The 20,334-nt window shown below is 35.6% G+C and overlaps 2 protein-coding genes and 1 pseudogene across 2 annotated transcripts; all 3 read right to left on the reverse strand.

Annotated features, from left to right (window-relative positions):
- Positions 1–2,551: 2,551 nt before the first annotated feature.
- LOC148586151 (F-box/kelch-repeat protein At3g06240-like) lies at positions 2,552–3,889 on the reverse strand (annotated as a pseudogene).
- A 965-nt stretch (positions 3,890–4,854) lies between these two features.
- On the reverse strand, positions 4,855–6,146 carry LOC148586152 (F-box protein CPR1-like). The gene is made up of 2 exons (XM_088515465.1): positions 6,019–6,146; positions 4,855–5,515 (listed from the first exon to the last, which is right to left on the reverse strand). Exons 1-2 carry the CDS (start codon positions 6,144–6,146, stop codon positions 4,855–4,857), a joined length of 789 nt encoding a protein of 262 aa, XP_088371591.1.
- A 4,980-nt stretch (positions 6,147–11,126) lies between these two features.
- Positions 11,127–11,963, reverse strand: LOC132177260 (F-box protein CPR1-like). Its single transcript, XM_059589510.2, has one exon. It carries the CDS (start codon positions 11,961–11,963, stop codon positions 11,127–11,129), a length of 837 nt encoding a protein of 278 aa, XP_059445493.2.
- Between the last annotated feature and the right edge of the window lie 8,371 nt (positions 11,964–20,334).

Raw genomic sequence — 20,334 nt, forward strand, 5'->3', positions numbered from 1 at the left:
TATGAGACCAGAGTGTTACAAACTCCCCCTCTTAAACTTCTGATGTCCTCGTCAGGTCCACGTCATGCAGTGCTCCAGTACCACATGACCTGGCGTTACTAGGTGGCTCTGATACCACTTGTAACGACCTAGGGAAAAGCGCTAGCCATATCTGCACTATCACCCTAAAAGGACTAGTCAATTTGGAGCTTCCCTAGAATTCATTATAAAGCCCAGTTTCACCTAGTAACTAGGCAATGTGGGACTTAGCACCCATGACTATCTCTATAAACTATCCACTCTATGTTGGCTTATTCTCATCTTCCCAATATGGGACCGGGGTGTTACATGCTGCCTTTGCTGTGAGTGCGCTCGAGCATACTGTAGTTGCCCTCGATTGCACTTGCGTTGTGTATGAATGAAGATGTGGCAGTTAACGAGCGCAGGTGCGCTTGACTTCCTGTCTTGGCCCAAAGTGCGCTCGACCATAATAGGGCTGCGATCGATCACACTAGCAGGGTCGTGCGGAAGGTGCTGCGGCAGAGCTGTAAAACAAGCCAAAAAAAACAAAAAACAAACAAAAGAAAAATCTCTTTTTTAAAAAAAATAAAAAATAAAAAATAATAATAATAATAATTAGTAAAAGGAATAAAACAAAACAAATTACAGAAAAAATAAAACCTAATTATAATTAGTAGAAGAATAAAACTAATTTAGAAATAAATTGGTTTTAAAAATTGAACAATCCCCTGGCAACGGCGCCAAAAACTTTGTAGTGAGACACGTGGCAGGATAATGACTCTTGGATAAAAATGGATGGCTTGAATCTGAAATTTCAGAAACTAGAATTCCCCTAAGAATTCCAGGGGATCTGGATCCCCCAATACGTGGGGAACAGGATATTTCTAGTCCATTTTGGACTGGAGAATATCTAGTTAATGGTCAAGATCTTTTTAGAGAGATCCTGAGGCTATAAATGAGACACCTGTTTATTAACAAAAAAATAATAAAATAATAAAATAATATATATATATATATATATAAAAGAAAATAATAAAAAATTTTGAAAAACTAAGGGGTGGCCGATCTACCCCCAATGGGCCATGGGGGTGGCTTCGGCACCCCAGACCGGCGGTTTGGGGTGGCCAAAGCCACCCCCAGCCTCAACTAGGGTGGCCGGCCACCCCTCAGTTTTTAAATTTTTTATTATTTTCTTTTTTAATTATTTTTAAAATATATATATTGTTTTATTATTATTTTTATTAATGGGACATGTGTCCCATTTATGACCTTAGGATCTTTCTAAAGAAATCCTGACCATTAACTGGATATTCTCCAATCCAAAATAGACTAGAGAAGATCCTATTACGATAGGGGGAAAATGATCATCTCCATTTCAAAATCCATGAATTTCCTCTATCTAGTGCATTTTTAAGGGTATTGCATTTAATACGCTACCATCATTAAAACTTTTGGACAAAACTACCCTTCAAAATGCGGAAACGGATTCTCTCTATTTCAAAATTCCTCAATTTTTTTCATTTAGTGCATTTTGAAGGGTAGTGTTGTCTAAAAGTTTTTATGAGGGTAGTGCATTAAATGCAATACCCTTCAAAATACACTAAATGGAAGAAATAGAGGGATTTTGAAATGGAGATGATCATTTTCCTCAAAATGCACTAAATGGAGGAAATTGAGGAACTTTGAAATGGAGAGGATCCTTTTCCTCTGTGCGGAGTAGGGGCTAGCTGCTCATTAAATGCAGATTGTAACGATTTAACGATCGAGATTAAAAGAGGGAGATCTAACGGCTTTGGGTGGGGGCGAGTTTTGAAGGCTGGCTGCATGAGTGACATGTGCCTAGGTAGAGGGGGAGAGTTAAATCCTGAAGAAAGCAAGACAGTGGCTAGGATGAGTTAAAGAAGATCTAATGGTGGAGAAATAGTCAGAAAAATATGGGGAAGTTATGTACGCCTAAGGAGGGCAAAAAGTAGCTGAAATTATGTCGAGGAAAATGCTCTGATTGAAGTCTAAGGAACAATGCCTTTGAATTTTCCCGAGGAAATTATTAGGCCATGCGTTGGAATAAGGACAAATTTTAATTTTCTAAATTAGTTTCGAGGAAATGTTTGAGTTTCCTAAAAATCAATGGGTGTCGGTTGTATCTGTTATGTTGAAATAATAATGATGCAGAATATTAAGCAGAAGCAAGAGAGAGAATGAATGTAACATTCCACCCCAATGACACACAATATTGTCCGCTTTTGGCTCCCCTCGAATCAGACTTCCCAGGAGGTCACCCATCCTGGTACTTCTCCAGCAGAAACATGCTCAACTGCGGAGTTCTGATGGGATCATGACCATCACGGCTTTAAAACGCGTTGTTGTCATTAAGGGTGTATTGTAACTTTACGCGCACGTGATGAGTTGACCGTTCGACTTAACGACCTTGATTAACGGAAGGAGGGTGGTAACGAAATGGTAGTTTGATGGGGTCAGTAATGTAAAGTTGGTAGTTGATGGGGGTATATGGTAATCGAGTTATGTATATAATTCATGGGGGAAATGATAATTACCCCTATAATTTAATGACCACAATGAAGAGTTAAATGAAAAAGAGTTTTACAAAAATTGCATATATATTAACATTAACAATTGATATGCAGCCTCATGCACAAGCATTGTGACAGTTATATATGAGCCAATAAGCAACAAGACAACAAGCACTGTGATAAATAAGAGATATTATGTTTCTAACCTTTTTTTTTTTTTTTTAAGCCTTCTCTTGGGCAAACAAGTCTGGCCCGTTTGTAAAGCAGTTACTTCATTGAGTAAAACAAAACATTCAACGAAAGTATTCTCGGCAAAAATCAATCCTTCAACTTTAATTCCTAAATTGATAAACCTATGTGTCTTGAGATCATATAAGATTGGCTTTTCTTGATTTCTTCCAAAAATCTTTTCATTGTTCCTAAAACTGTAGATCCCCCTTAAATGAACAATAAATTGTTTAGTCCAAAACTCTACTACGCCATATTCCTTCATCAACCAAATGTTGATGCCCCTCAAATGATTATGTTATTGTCGGCTATGCTCCATTATAGAAAGCAATCCACCAGAAACCCCAATTTGAGCATTATTATTGTCAAATCTACTTAGATGATCTGAAAGATTCATCACTCGGAGCTCTTCATCACACATATGAAACAACACAACCACTCGTTTAGAAGAGTCGGATGCGATAAGGCCAATATCTCTTTTTTGAAATCCAACCCAATGACTTGCCTCATTCACATAAGCATGCGTATTTGTAGCAGGTACAACATTTGGAAAATCGTGAGCAACCATAACACTTTCCCAAGCACCTGTGCAGAGTTTATAGAGTTCCAACTCAGGTGGAAACAATTTGGTATTGTCATAGACCATTCTCAACACCTTGTAATCATTACTTGTATGATCAAAACCAAACCCGTGATAAACACGGTAGTTGGTGAAGGTCGAGGAAGAGAGATAGATTTTCTAATTGCAGGGTTCCAAAGAATCAGGGACTCGAAACAATGGTCATCCAACTCATGTTTAATGATAGTCTTAAAAAGTAATAATCCCTTGCAATCAAAGACGAATCTAAAATCTCTACTAATTTGGCATGGATATTCAAGTTCATGAAACTCATTGAATGAACCATCGATATAGAGTAATTGGTGTGGCGTCACTCTGTCTTCATTATATTTCCGCAAATGTAACTGGCACTATATTGGGTGTGCATGGAAATAAATGAAGGACTTGAAATCAAAGATTTCCATGATTTACAAACACATTGGAATCGTAAAAGCGATTTCACGCCTACTCTTACCAGGATTTCATTCTGAAGATCGTGTGGAACAAGAAGCCGGTTTGACATTTCTGTCATTTTTTCCTTTTTCCTCAATTTGCGTGGCTTGGAGAAGACGAACTCGTGCGGCGATCTCAAAAGAAGAAAGAAAAAGACTCAGATTTTTCTCACCAACGCCGATGCGGCTCAACCAAAGGCAAAGTGGAGGGCTATTTGTTTTTACACAAGCCTTTTTTAAAGTCGGTTAAAACCAGAACAGACCAAATCCAATAGTAAAAGTAATTTAAATTTAAAAATTTATAATGTAGGGTTTTAATCTTTCAGCCCATTTCAATCATCCCTAATTACTGTTTTATTTTATTTTATAAATGAGTCTGTTGGTCATTTTTATTTCCTCTGTTAAACATTTGACAAAATTACGATTTGGCCTTTAAAATCGCAATTTAACCTTTAAAATTTCGCGTTTCAAAAAAAGCAACTCCTTTAAAACACAAAATTTTTTGCGCACTTTTTATCTATGAAATTGCAATGCCAAATATAACGTAAAGGGTGTCCTGATAAAAAGGATTTTGATAGTTCCAGTTTGGAGGCATACTACTCTTTCTAGGATGGTTTGGGATTTATGTTCATGAAAAATATGTTCTGTTTCTATTTTTTTTAGTTACAACTCTAAAAAAATGTTCTGGTTTGACGCCATATTTTTCTATTTTATTAACTAGTTCATTCAAAGTTTCTTTACTCAAATCTGTCGAGGAAAAAAAAAAATACATGTATGTCTTGAAAACTTAAATCTCAATATTGGAAAAGATTAATTTGCTCTCTGTTTACACTCTAAGCAAGTTCTTGCCCTCGAAATAAAAATCATAAGACAAAACAGGGCTTAATTATTAGGTTAAATACTAAACACAGAACAGGACAAGGAACTAAAACATCAAAGAAAAACAGAAAAACCAATTGGTCTTGTTCAATCCTTCTAATTCTCAATACTGACCATAATTAGCCTTCTCCCTTGCACGTCTTCCTTTTCTTTTCCTTTCTTTGAGTCACATCACTGGCCTTTCCTTAAACAATTCTTGCACACTTTGAATAGCATTTACTTTATTGAGTAAAACAAGACTTTCAACAAAAGTATTCTTGGCAAAAAAACATCCCTCGGCTTTAATTCCTAGATTAATAAATTTATGTGTCTTAGGATCACATAAGACCGGCTTTTCTTGCCTTTCCAACAAAATCTTTTCGTTGTTCCTAAAACTGAACATCCGCCCAAAGTACTCATTCTTTAAATCAATAGTAAATTGTTTAGTCCAAGACTCTGCTACGCCATATTCTTTCATTAACCAAATGCTGCAGCTGAAATGAATATATTGTTGCCGGTTATACTCCATTAAAGAAAGCAATCCACCATAAACCCCAATTTCAGCATAATTCTCGTTCAAACAACTTATTAGACGATCCGGAAACTTCATCACTTGGAGTTCCTCATCACAGATATGAAACAACACAACCACAAATTCAAATTCATGACTGAAAGATGGCCAAGCTCTTAAATGATTTCCAACCCTGTGGATTGCCCCATTCACGAAAGCCCCATTCACTAAAGCCTGCGTATATTCATATATAGTATACTTAAAATTGTCGGCAACCTGAACCGTCTCCCAAACGTCTGTGCTGAGTTTATACAGTTCTGCCTTAGGTGAAAAGGATGAGTATCGTGTTGTGAGTGCACTTGTGAGTGTTGTGTCCCACATTGAGAAAATATAAAAGGAAAAAGTGCTTAATATACCTAAATGGACCTTAGCCCATTAGCTTAGACTTTTAGGCTAGAGTTGTGTTCACTTATGTATATTAATGTACTCTTGGTAAAAACTCCATAATCGCTTTATCTCCCAACAAATGGTATCAGAGCCATAGTTACCTTCCTGGGACGGGTGTCCGGATGCGTCGGGTGTAGAGTTGTGTCTCCATTCGCAACTCTTGACGTGAGACAGTACTCTTGAAAATGTAAAAAGATTCACAAGTGATGGGGAGATTGTTGTGAGTGCACTTGTGAGTGTTGTGTCCCACATTGAGAAAATATAAAAAGAAAAAGTGCTTAATATACCTAAGTGGACCTTAGCCCATTAGCTTAGGCTTTTGGGCTAGAGTTGTGTTCACTTAATTATATTAATGTACTCTTGGTAAAAACTCCATAATCGCTTTCTCTCCCAACATATCGTTCATAGACTAATCTCACCACCTTGTAATCGTTACTTTTATGGTCAAAACCGAACCCGTGAACACGGTGGACACTGTTGGCCGGTACATCAATGCAAGGTTGAGGAAGAGTGATAGACATTCTAATTGCAGGGTTCCAAAGAATCAGGCGCTCGAAACCATGGTCATCAATCTCATCTTTGATCATAGTTGTCTTAAAAAGTATTAATCCCTTGCATTCAAGGACGAAACGATACTCTCTACCTCTAATTTGGAATGGATAATCAAGTTTTTGAAACTCATTGAATGAACCATCGATATGGTGTAATTGATATTGCTTCGCTCCGTCTTTATCATATTTATGCCAATGTAATAGGTGAGCGTAATTGTCGGTGCTCTCACTATATTGGGTGTGCATGGAAATAAATCTAGGACTAGAGAAGAAGGATTTCCATGATTTACAAACACATTGGAATCGTAAAAGCGATTTGCCGGGTAGTCTTACCAGGATTTCATTCTGAAGATCACGTGGAAGAAGCAGGTTTGACATCTCTGTGATAATTCTACAACAAAGAGACTATTTGCAAGCATGTATCTTATGAAACTCTTTTAAGTATTTGAAGTTATCTTGTCTCTACCTTATCCAAGAGTAGAGTAGTTTAATAAATATCTAGAGTAATAATAGTTTAATTACTTAAGGAGACTTAGCTAGTTTCAATCCATTAGTTAGCAGTTTCTTTGTATCTTTATCTTTCCATTGTATCCTTATTTAAGGCCGTTCAGTTAATAATTAAAGAAGAATTAGAAAATTAATCTCAAACATTGTGTTTGAAAAACGATTTTAGGTTGCTTTAAAACTTAAAAGGTTTAGGTTTTCTTAGAATCTAAGGTTTAAGTTCTCTCAAAACTTAATTTTTATTCCATTACGTGTTTGCAAAATCATTCACGTACGTAACATAATGTCAATTATACATACGTCTTGATATAAGTATAATTGAGATTCCGGTGATAGCACTTGATTTAGCATTTTATGGTTTGTTCTTAAGAAAGCATGGTTAGAGGCCAACTTCGCCCAACTTGATAGGCTTTTTATTTTTCTTTCTTCAATAAAACAAAACCAAGTTGAGAAAGGGAATTTGTTCAAGGGACGAGATGTGTGCTGCCAGACTTGCCATTGCCGGCAGAGACACGATGATCATCACGAGGGACATTAGAGGGAGTTTTGTTTTAAAAAATACATAGTTTCTTGCTGTTTCCATTTTTGGAAATTAAAACTGAAAACAAAGATCCAAAGAATTTGCTAACAAGATCAAGTTTTGTTGGAGAGAGAGAGAAAGAGCAGACACCCACGGCAAGAAACCTGAAATCTGGTGTCTTTGTTGTAAGGTATTTTTGTGCAATTTTTTTTTACTTTATCTGAGGTGTTACCAACTTACCATATTATTGGAGGTTGTAAAATCCATGTTTTTCTTTACTCCTCATCCGGATATAAGTTATGAGGCAGAGTAATACTATTAGTCTTCTTAGAGTCCTCCAAGAATCATCTCAAATGTGATGTAGCTTTTAAAATCACCAATAGATCAAAAGTTAATAAATTACATCTCAAATTCAACGGTGATTTTAAAAGTTACATCACATTTTGGATGACTCTAGGAAGACTTATTGCATTACTCTATGAGGCATGATACAAACTCAACTTTTACATAAGTCCAACTTTTGGCTTATTTTTTTATTTAAAAATAAAAGAAAAAAAAAATGGAAAAAAAAAAAAAAATGTATGAAGCAACCCTATCTATTTTTGGTCTTTCTTTTATTTGGTATTTTTTTTAAAAAAAAAAATGGTATTTTTCTTCGTAATAATGTCATTTTTTTTTAAGGTGAATTGCCTTTTTTTTCTTCATTTTTTTTTCCTTCTACGCCCACATCTGCTTCTCTCTTCATTTTTTGTTTCCCTCTACGCCTACATCTGCTTCTCTCTTCATTTTTTGTTTCTCTCCCGCATCACTTTTCCTTCACTTTTTTATATAGAATCCACGGATTCATAGATCCATGTCTTTTATAGTTGATTTGCACTTCTGTAACAACTTTTGTATGGAAAATTTCAAAAAAAATTTTGCAAAGTTCTGATTTTTTCAGCTGGGTGTTCTTTTGTTTCTATATATATATATTTTTTTTGTTGATTTGAGTTGATTTTGTCGCTGATTTAGTTGATCTTGTAGCTGATTTAGTTGAGTTTATTTAGTTGATTTGATCCATATCTACATGAAGGATAGAACATAATACAATCCCCTGATTTGTGGGATTATCAAACACAATATCTTCCTTATGTAATGATGGTTTGAATTGATCATTTCCTTGCGAGTCAGATGCATCTTTTGGACCCAAAAATTTTAGTTTCACCTCTACCACTTAAAAAGCAGTCCAAAAAAATTAGCTACACAAACAAATGTTGTCCATATGGCCTAAAAAAATATACATGGTCGGTACGTATGCATTTGGTCTAAATTACTGCGAAATTTAGTATATATCCAATTATAAATAATTTCAAAATCTAAAAGAAAATCGGGTTCCATTTTAATAGGTAATTAAATTGAAAATTGAAATATATTGAGAAACAATCATTTTGTGTCATCACCTATCATTAATATATTTCTCATTCACCTATCATGCAGTAAGAATTTCTAGTTGTGTCATCAACGCATTCTCTCAAATCTATACCATTTTTCAATTTAATTTGTGTATCACGGTATATCATTGTGGTATTTGCTCTTTTTCTACGAAAAATAATTAATAAAAAAAAAAAAAAAAAAAAAAAAAACATGAATCCATAATCAAGAAAATTATGGTAGCGAAAACGATAAACATGATTGAAAATTTGTGTTCTCAATGCACAAATAAACACACGCTTTGATAATGATAAACTAAAATATTATTGATGTTCATTTTTTAATACAAGTACTATTCCAAACTTATAGTGAAATTTTATAATCGTGGGAACTAGACCCACGACCACTATGGATATGACAAGGTCGTGAGTTACTAGAAATAAATTTTTCTTTTTATTTATTTTTTAAATAAAACACATGTTATTTTGGGTATTTTGACATCATCCACTATAGGGGTAAAATTAAAAAGGACTAATTAAAACGGATAACGGCATAACAATTTTTTATAAAATAAATTCCCTAAACCCTAAACCCTCATTTCTACAAACATATTCCACATGGCAGCCCTTATTTTCCCCTTGAATTCATTTTTTTTTTTTCCCTACTATAACTTGAATTCACTTTATTAATCAAATATAGATCTTATCATCTTGTGCCCATCACAAATTAATTAAAATACAACCAAATACCACAATAACATTCCCATCAAATACTTTTCATAAATGATCTGCTCCACCCAGAAAAATGGAGTGAATGGGTACTCTGCAATACCTAGGTGTGATATTTTTACCCTTTCTACACCAAACACAGCACTATCCCTTGATAATGGTAAGGGGTAACTTTACTTTAAACCCCTTAATTACCACGCAATTTGAGAACCCTCTCCCCCCTCCCTCCCCCCCCCCAAAAAAAACTTCAAAACCTCTCAATTTGGATCCCTAAACTTTCAATTGCAATCAATTTGAATCATTCCGTCAGATTTAAAACGTTAAAAGTGAGATAATAACACATTTATACCCCTGAATTTTTATAAAATTTCAAATTTACCATTAATTCCAAATTAAATTTTTTTTTAAAAAAAAAATCAAAGATATTTTGGTCATTTCAAGGATAAATCAAGGAAGTTAACCGCTAAATCTGACGGAGGGGTTTAAATTGACTACAATTAAAAGTTTAGGGGTTTAAATTGAGAGGTTTTGAAGCTTGGGAAGGGCCTTCTCAAATCGTGTAGTAATTCAAGAGTCTAAAATGAAGTTACTCCTAATTGTAATTGTCCAAGCTTGTTCATAGACTATTCCAATTGACAACCTATTACCCATGTCAAATTCCAACAAACAACTCCCTCAAACTCCAAAATAACTATAGTAAAATCACATTTAAGAAAGCTTCATAACTCAGAATTACTCATCACGCATATGAAACAACACAACCACCTATTCAGAAAAGTTGACCCTAACAACATTTGAACCATATCCAACTCAATGACTTGCCCGTTCGTGAAAGCCCGCATAAATTGATCTATCTATGGCCACATATAACAGTCTCCCACGTACCTGTGCGGAGTTTATAATGCTCCGCTTGAGTGGAAAGAAATTTAGAGGAAAATACCATCCTTAGCCCCTTGTATTCGTTAGTTGTGTGGCCAAAACCCAACCCACCAGCAGAAGTTTTCATAAAGGAACAGAGCACAATTGAATGAGAATGTGAAGTTCCTTGCTCCGTCCAGATGGGAAGAACACAGCACAATTGAAAATTGCTTTTGCATTCCACATAAATTACATGTCACCCACAAGCAATTTCATGATTGTATCAAAAAATTACATCATCATCTTTCTCACCGACAAATAATTAATACCCAAAAAAAAACATCATACATCTGAAGTTCAATGAAATAAACATCTGATACGATTCAATAAATGAATCTTTCATAAAATGAGTAAAGACTTAAATATTATCTTATCAAAGAAAAGAAGGTAATGATCAAATAAAAGCAGATGGTCTAGCTCTTCTATATGTTCCTCTGTCTTTCATAGTTGTTAATTGTTGGTCACCCTTGCTAGTGAAAAGCCTGAAAAGATAGCAAATATGAGATTTGAAGAGGTTGTAATACATTTCAATTTATTGACCACTCAAGGAATTGCATTGCTAAACATAGTTGTTATGCACAAATACATATAAATCAAAAGATTAATAACTTAATTCCAGGCTGAATATTCAAATGAAAATATTATTACAAAAATTGCATATTAATTAAAGTTAACAATTGAAATGCAACCTCATGCTCAAGCAACGTGACAGTTATATGAACTTAAATGAACCAATAAGCAACAAGACATTCATAAGTTATTGCTTCAAATTTACTAAAAATGATGTCATAAATTGATAAATAAGAAATATCATGCTTCTAACCTTTTCTTCGTAGATATTCAGATCTATTTTGCTTTGCTTTGCTTTGCTTAGCCTTCTCTCATGATGTCATGCTTATCTTCTTTTCTTTTCTTTTCTTTTCCTTTCTTTGACTCGCACCACCGGCATTTCCTTGAATAAGTTTGGCATGTTTGTATAACATTTACTTCATTGAGTAAAACAAGACTTTCAACGAAAGTATTCTTGGCAAAAAGAAATCCCTCGGCTTTAATTTCTAGATTAATAAATTTATGTGCCTTAGGATCATATAAGACCAGCTTTTTTTGCCTTATCCACAAAATCCTTTCGTTGTTCTTAAAACTGAACATCGACCCCAAGTACACATTCTTTAAATCAATAGTAAATTGTTTAGTCCAAGACTCTGCTACGCCATATTCCTTCATTAACCAAATGCTGCAGCTGAAATGAATAAATTGTTGCCGGTTATACTCCATTAAAGAAAGCAATCCACCATAAACCCCAATTTCAGCATAATTCTTCTTCAAACTACTTATTAGATGATCCGGAAACTTCATCACTTGGAATTCTTCATCACAAATATGAAACAACACAACACCAAATTCCAATTCAGTACCGGAAGATGGCCAACCTCTTAAATGATTTCCAAGCCAGTGGATTGCCCCATTAACTAAAGCCTGCATACATGCATATATAGTATACTTAAAATCGTCGGCAACCTTAACCGTCTTCCAAGTGCCTGTGCAGAGTTTATACAGTTCCGCCTTAGGTGAAAAAGATGAGTATCGTCCATAGACTATTCTCACCACCTTGTAATCGTTACTTTTATGGTCAAAACCGAACCCATGAACACAGCGGCCTCTGTTGGCCGGTACATCAATGCAAGGTCGAGGAAGCGTGATAGACATTCTAATTGCAGGGTTCCAAAGAATCAGGGGCTCGAAACGATGGTCATCAATCTCATCTTTGATCATAGTCATAGTAAAAAGTATTAATCCTTTGCATTCAAGGGCGAAACTATACTCTCTATCTCTAATTTGGCATGGATATTCAAGTTTTTGAAACTTGTTGAATGAACCATCGATATGGTGTAATTGGTATTGTATCACTCCGTCTTTATCATTTTTCTCCTCCCAATGTAATAGGTGAGCATAATTGTCGGTGCTCTCACTATATTGGGTGTGCATGGAAATAAATCTGGGACTAGAGATGAAGGATTTCCATGATTGACAAACACCTTGGAATCGTAAAAGCGATTTGACGGGTAGTCTTACCAGGATTTCGTTCTGAAGATCGCGTGGAAGAAGCCGGTTTGACATCTCTGTGATTTTTTTTTTTTTTTTTTCCCTTTTTGCTGACTTTGCGTTGCTGGGAGAAGACGAACACGGGAGAGGAACTTTAAAGATGATCCAAGAATGAAAGGAAAAGGATTGGCTCTCTGTTTTCACTCCTTAAAGAGACAAAAGCTATGGTGCGGCGCTCTCAAAAGAAGAAACAAAAAGACTCAGATTTCTCTCTGTACGCCGATGCGGCTCAACCAAAGTATATAGAGGACTCTTTGTTTTTATACAAGCCTTTTTTTAAGTCGGTTAAAACCAAAACACACCAAATCCAAAGGGAAAAAGGAAAAGTAAAGAGCCCATCTACCAAAGATTTATCCATCCACATCTTCTTGTGAAGGCTTTTTTGGAACCAAAGATTTATCATACATGTGTCATCTATAGAGTGGACGTTAAACTCCAGACCCGTGTAACATACCTCATGACACGGATCGGTTAAATTTTGGCTTCACCAGGGGTGTGGCCCGAAAGATTATTTGCACCCAAAAGAATTTAAACCTCAAACTTAATGATTATACTACCAAAATTTAAGGCTTTTATCACTTAGGCCAACCCCCGGAGTTATAATTTGTTATGAGAGTATAATTCTACAACAAAGAGACTACTAGCAGGCATGTATTTTATGAAACTTGAAGTTATCTTGTCTTTACCTTATCCTAGAGTAGAATAGTTTAATAAATATCTTAAAAAAATAATAGTTTAATTACTTAAAGGAGACTTAACTAGTTTCAATTGTTATCCATTAGTTAGCCGTTTCTTTGTATCTTTATCTTTATCTTTCCACTGTATCCTTATTTAAGGACATTCAGTTAATAAAGGAGAATCAAAAAATTAAACTTAAACATTGTGTTTGAAAAAATGATTTTAGGTTTGTTTAAAATCTAAAAGGTTTATGTTCTCTCGGAACCTAATTTCTATTCTATTACATGTTTGCAAAATCATTCACATAACATAATCTTAATTATACATACGTCTTGATATGAGTATGATTTAGATTTCGTGATAGCACTTGATTCAATTTTATTGTTTGTTCTTAAGAAAGTGTGTTTAGAGGCCAACTTAATTTCCCCAACTTGATAGGCTTTCTATTTTTCTTTCTTCAATAAAAGAAAACCAAGTTGAGAAAGGGAATTTGTTAAGGGACAGATAGAAAAATGACCAAAAGGCAATTTTTTATTTGTTATTATTATTATTTTTTTTTTATAATTGACAAAACCTTCATCTGTCATTGGAATTAATGGAAAGATTATTGGTAATGCATAACCATGTCAATAAGATCCATGTTGACATGCGACAAAAATTTTACATTGATTGTATGACCAATATATATATATATATATATAGAGAGAGAGAGAGAGAGAGAGCTTTAATTTGTAATCTTAATATATTTCTCGTTGAAATATCAATTAGAATTTCTAGTTCTGTCATCAACACATTCTCTCAAATCTATACCATTTTTCAATTTAATTTGTGTATCACAATACATCATCGTGGTATTTGCTCTTTCTCTTCGAAAAATAATTAATAAAGAAAAAAACATGAATCCATAATTAAGAAAATTAGTGTAGCGAAAAAGATAAACATGATTGAAAAACTAGGTTCTCAATACACAAATAAACACACTTTGATAATGATAAACTAAAATATTATTGATGTCCATTTTTTAATACAACTATTCCAAACTTATAGTGAAATTTTATAATCATGGGAGCTAGACCCACGACCATTAGGGGTATGACAAGGCTATGAGTCACTTGAAATATATTTTTCTTTTTTTTATTTTTAAAATAAAACACGTGTTATTTTGGATAATTTGGCATTATCAACTAGAGGGGTGAAATTAAAAGGGGCTAAAACATAGGTCATGGGATACTGACGTAACAAATTTTTACAAAATAAATTCCTTAAAACACTAAACCCTCATTTCTAGAAACAAATTCCACATGGCATCCCTAATTTTCCCCTTGAATTCATTTTTTTCCCCTACTCTAACTTGAATTAACTTTATTAATTAAATATAGACCTTCTACTCTAAGAGAGAGAGAGAGATAGGGGTGTCAATGCGGGCGGTTTTGCTTAACCGCTTAACCGTATTAACCGCTAACTGCCTAACCGCTATAACCGCCTAGCGGTTAACAATTAGTGGTTATTGGGTTTACTAACCATAACCGCTAACCTCGCATTTTTATATAATATATTTTTATAATTATAATTATAAAAATATTTATACATATAACATAATCACTTGATCCTTAAATTACAATTTGAGTATTAATATATTATCACTATAATTTATATGATTATATCACATGAACAATTGATCATTAAATCATTTGATTATATAATAACAAATTATACATATATAATATGACATAACTCATAAGTATACCAATTCATACTAATACAACAATTAAATATCTAGACTGGTACAAATTATTTCCAATGTATGTTATAAACTTATAAGTCTATATAAGTCTACATATGCATATGAATAATATAAATGTATAATATCAATACGTAATCATATGATTCAATGACAATTCAAATACTTTATTCAAGACTTCAAGTGAATCATATTATTAATGTATAATGATGATATGGTTCGTATAATATCAAATTAAGTATGTTACAGTGTTGATGATGAATGCACTGTAATTGAGCTTTTAACAAGAGAGAAAGAATGTAAAAGAAAGGAAAAGAGAGAGAAATGGAAGGATCTTTATTGAACAAGCAATTTCGAGGATTGCTTAACCTCCATGAACATTTCAAGGATGCTCTACCTCCAAGTTCAGAATGAACTTACAACCATCAAAAGCTAACCAATTACAGAATGAGCTATAGACTTTATACTATGCTTTAGCTGCTAACAAACTTAATAGAAACTAACTACCATAACAACTAACTGCTAAGTAGTTGCTGCAGCTCCTCCATTCCCCCACGTGCCTTCTCAAACCCTTGCCAGCTGTCTTATAATGTCTTGAAAGCATAAGAAATGCTACCTCAGCTCTTCAGGTACAGCATGTTGCACTACTCCCTGTTTCAAAACACCTTGCCCACAAGGTGTGGATAGGCCTTCTTCAATGCTTGAAACTCTTCCCATGTAGCATCCTCAGCAGATTGGCCTGCCCACCTAATCAACAAGTCAGTGACTACATGATTAGCTTGAGCTCTGACCCTCCTATCCAAAACTACCTCAGGTTCAGGCTGAATAATTCCATTGGAGTCCACAGGTGGCAAGGTGGGAAGTGCAATATTGCTTCTTCCTATCTTGGCCTTTAGTTGAGAGATGTGGAACACAGGATGAATCTTGGTAGTAGCTGGTAGATCCAGCTCATAAGCTACCTCACCTATCTTCCTGACCACTATAAAGGGTCCATAAAAACCTTGGAGCTAATTTCAAAGCTCTCCTAACCACCACAGAGCCCTGTCTATAGGGTTGCAACCTGAGAAAAACCTGCTGCCCCACCTCCAATGTTCACTCAGACCTCCTTAAGTCAGCATATTTTTTCATCCTCTGCTGAGCATGCTGCAGGTTATGCTGTAAGAGTGCTAGAATCTCTTCTCTAAATCTTGAAACTTCATCCACAGCAGCCACCTTAGTAGTACCTGGTACATAGGTCAACAACCTAGGAGGTAATCTGCCATAGACAGCCTCAAAAGGAGTCATTTTGATAGATCCATGCCAACTGGTGTTATACCAGTATTCAGCCCAAGGCAGCCAAGATAGCCACTGCTTAGGCCTATCTTGAGTAAAACACCTCAAATAATTTTCTAAACTCTTGTTAACCAATTTAGTCTGGCCATCTGTTTGTGAATGATAGCTAGTGCTCATCTTTAGTGAAGTTTCTTGTAATCTAAACAGCTCTCTCCAAAAGACACTAGTAAAGGTAGGGTCACGATCAGAGACAATAGATGTGGGCATACTTTGTAACTTGATGATGTGAGCTACAAAAAGCTGAGCAACCTTAGATGCAGCATATGGATGAGCCAAAGAAATGAAATGGTTGTACTTACATAACCAGTCCACCACCACTAGGATCACTGAATGTCCATTGGAAAGGGGTAATCCTTCCACAAAATCCATAGATAAATCTGACCACACTTGAGAAGGAATTGGAAGAGGTTGCAGTAATCCAGCTGGAGATGTGTTGTCATGCTTATTCTTCTGGCAGATTTCACACTCCCTTATAAACTGCTTCAATTCCTTTTTCATTCCCTTCCAAAAAAAAATCCCTCTTGGCCCTCTGCATGGATCTTTCATAACCTGAATAACCTGCCACAAGATCACTATGGACAAAAGCCAACACTTGCTTCTTAATGGTTTGACAACTTCCCCAAATACAGCCTATCCTTATAGAACAAAAGGCCATCCCTGACAGCATACTTAGATGAATTTAAGGAATTGCTCTTCCACCTTGCAAACAAAGACTTCAACTCCTCATCCTCCTGGTATTGCTCCTTAAGCCTATCAATCCAATCAGGTGTTGGAATAGATAACAGAGAAAGAGCCACCTCTTCTGCCCAACCTTCCCTTCTAGACAATGCATCAGCTACTCGATTCTCTACTCCTTTTTTATACTCCACTGTAAAATCATAACCAAGCAGTTTGGTAATCCATTTCTGCTGAAAGGGTGTACCCACCTTCTGTTCTAATAAGAATTTCAAGCTTTGTTGGTCAGTTTTGACCACAAAACTTTGGCCTAACAGATATGGTCTCCATTTCTGAATAGCAGTCACCAAAGCAAACAGCTCTTTCTCATATGTAGACATAAGAAGAGCTCTCCCTTTCAAGGCCTTACTCAAGTAAGCAATAGGTCTACCATTCTGCATCAAGACTGCTCCTATACCAAAACCACTTGTATCACATTCAATTACGAAGGGCTGTGCAAAATTAGGTAAAGCCAAAACAGGAGCTTCAGTCACTGCAGCCTTGAGATTCTGAAAAGCTTCCTTGGCAGCAACATCCCAATGGAATGCATTTTTCTTCAACATAGCTGTTAAGGGAGCAGCAATTGAACCATAACCTTTTATAAACTTCCTGTAGTATCCAGTCAATCCCAAGTAACCTCTCAAAGCTTTGATGCTGGTTGGAAAAGGCCACTCAACCATGGCTTGGATTTTTCCTGGATCAGCCCTTACCCCACTTTCAGAAATAATATGGCCCAAGTAATCTACTTCTTTACAGCCAAATTTACATTTTGACTTCTTAGCAAATAACTTGTGACTCCTCAAGACTGCTAAGGTCAATTGCAAATGTGTTCTATGGCTGTTTTAATCCTTACTAAAGATAAGAATGTCATCAAAGAATGCCAAGATAAACTTCCTAAGGTAAGGTTGAAAAATATGGTTCATTAGGCTTTGAAAAGTAGAAGGTGCATTTGTTAAACCAAATGGCATAACCAAGAATTCATAATGACCTTCATGAGTTCTAAAGGCAGTCTTATGAATATCTTTTTCAACCACCCTTATCTGATGATAACCAGAAATCAAATCTAATTTAGAAAAAATAGTAGCTCCCCACAATTCATCCAACAGTTCATCTACAACAGGAATTGGAAAACAATCTTTAATTGTCACCTTGTTGAGAGCCCTGTAGTCCATGCACATCCTCCAAGTTGCATCAGCTTTTCTCACTAGGATCACTGGAGAAGAAAAAGGGTTGTTGCTGTGTCGAATCACCCCAGACTTCAACAAGTCCTTGACAATCTTCTCTATTTCTGTTTTCTGATAAAATGGGTACCTGTATGGCCTGACAAAAACAGGCTGCACCCCTTCTTGCAAGTTAATTGCATGGTCATGAGCTCTTTTTGGTGGTAATTCAGTAGGTACTTGAAAAATATCCTGAAACTCCTCCAGAATATCATCCCACAAACCAGAATTTTGAACCACCTCCAAAGCAGCTATACTGTGTCCTTTTGAGTGATCTTTTGTCTCTACCAACTGTAAGAGAACCCCCTTATTCCCTTTTTTCAACCACCTAAAGGAGTTTTCATCTTCCAAGCTCAAGTTAGGACCCTTATGTAATCCCTTTAAACTACATCTCTTAGCACCCCACTGAAAAACCATGGTAAGGTCATCAAAGTTCCATAGAATTGGACCCAACAACCTCAACCATTGAATCCCTAGAACGACATCACAACCAGCTAATGGTAAAATGTACAAATCCACTTGGAAAAACATTTCCTTGCACCTTAACAGAAAGATCTTCACATTTCCCCGGACTACTAATTTGTTGACCATTAGCTATTCTCACTTTAATCACATCCTTATTTGTGCTTGTTATCCCAATCATTTTGGCCACCTGCTCATCTACAAAATTATGAGTGCTACCCGAATCAATGAGAATTATAACCTGCTGACCCTTGATAATTCCTACCATTCTCATAGTTTTTGGATTATGGGTTCTTGTGATAGCATTTAGTGAGATTTCTGGTTCCTGGTGCATAAAAAATTTTCCAAGATCTTCCTCATCTTTTCCCACTATTTCTTCAACTGTGATGGAATCCTCCTCAACCTCCTCAATAAGAAACAATTTAGGGACAGCACAAACATGACCCTTACTCCACTTGGCATCACATGAATAACACAACCCCTTCTTCCTCCTCTTATCCATCTGAGCAGGAGAAATTTTCTGAACCGGTACAAAAGCCTTAGTATTCTCCTGAGTAGAACCTTTCTGCTTGTTATTCCCTCCAACTCCTCCTTGATATTGTCTAGGCTGAGAAAATTGCATCCTATTACCATAAGGATTCCCATATATCATAAAAGCAGAGTTGTTTTCACCCACAACACCCTGACTTCTACTAGAACCCCACATTGACTTACCAGATTTGATGTTATTTGCAAGACATTCCTCCTGAATCTTTGCCAAAGAATAGGCATCATTCAATGTCTTAGGGTTAAACATTCTAACAGGCAATCAAATATCATCCCTTAATCCTCCCAAAAAACAGCTTAGTTTATGGGGATCAATCAACCTATGGACTCGATTTGCCAAGACTTCAAACTGAGTCTTATAGTCATCTAAAGAACCAGTTTTTTTTAACTTGGATAGAGACTCCATAGGATCATCATAAGACCCTCTACCAAACCTCACTTGAATAGCTATCAAGAACTCACAACTGGAAAGATTATTAGCACTACGTAAAGCTTGAAACCAAGACAAAGCCTTACCTTCCATGTGAAATGCAGCAATACTCAACCTCTGCTTTTCAGGGATGTCATAAAACTCAAAAAATTGTTCTACTCTATAACACCAAGCATCTGGATTGTCCCCATTAAAACAAGGAAATTCCAGCCGCAAGCCTTTAGTGTAAAGTCCCTCACTAAAGCTTGATGACTCCCTCCTTGATTGCCTTCCCCACTGAGCTGGATGAACTCGAGGGTCATCAACATCCTCCTCCGCCTGATGCATTGTGCCCTTCTGTTTACACACATTGGCTATCTCAGTTCGCATGTCAGCCCTCAGGTCAGCCTTCATATCATTCATCTTCTGCCTAATACTGGCAGCCAAAGTGGTAAGAGCAATCTGAATTTCTCTCATTTCATCATTCTGCTGATCTTTTGCCATTGCAGACCTCGTTTTCATGAAGAAAGAAAGAAGAGAAAAGGAAGAAAAGAAAAGAAAAAAAAAAAAAAAAACTCAATGGATCAAAGGGCTTTGATACCACTTGTTACAGTGCTGATAATGAATGCACTGTAATTGAGCTTTTAACAAGAGAGAAAGAATGTAAAAGAATGGAAAAGAGAGAGAAATGGAAGGATCTTTATTGAACAAGCAATTTTGAGGATTGCTTAACCTCCATGAACATTTCAAGGATGCTCTACCTCCAAGTTCAGAATGAACTTACAACCATCAAAAGCTAACCAATTACAGAATGAGCTATAGACTTTATACTATGCTTTAGCTGCTAACAAACTTAACAGAAACTAACTACCA

The sequence above is a fragment of the Corylus avellana genome, chromosome 4 (assembly GCF_965113065.1).
Source record: "Corylus avellana chromosome 4, dhCorAvel1.hap1.2, whole genome shotgun sequence".
NCBI lineage: Eukaryota > Viridiplantae > Streptophyta > Magnoliopsida > Fagales > Betulaceae > Corylus > Corylus avellana.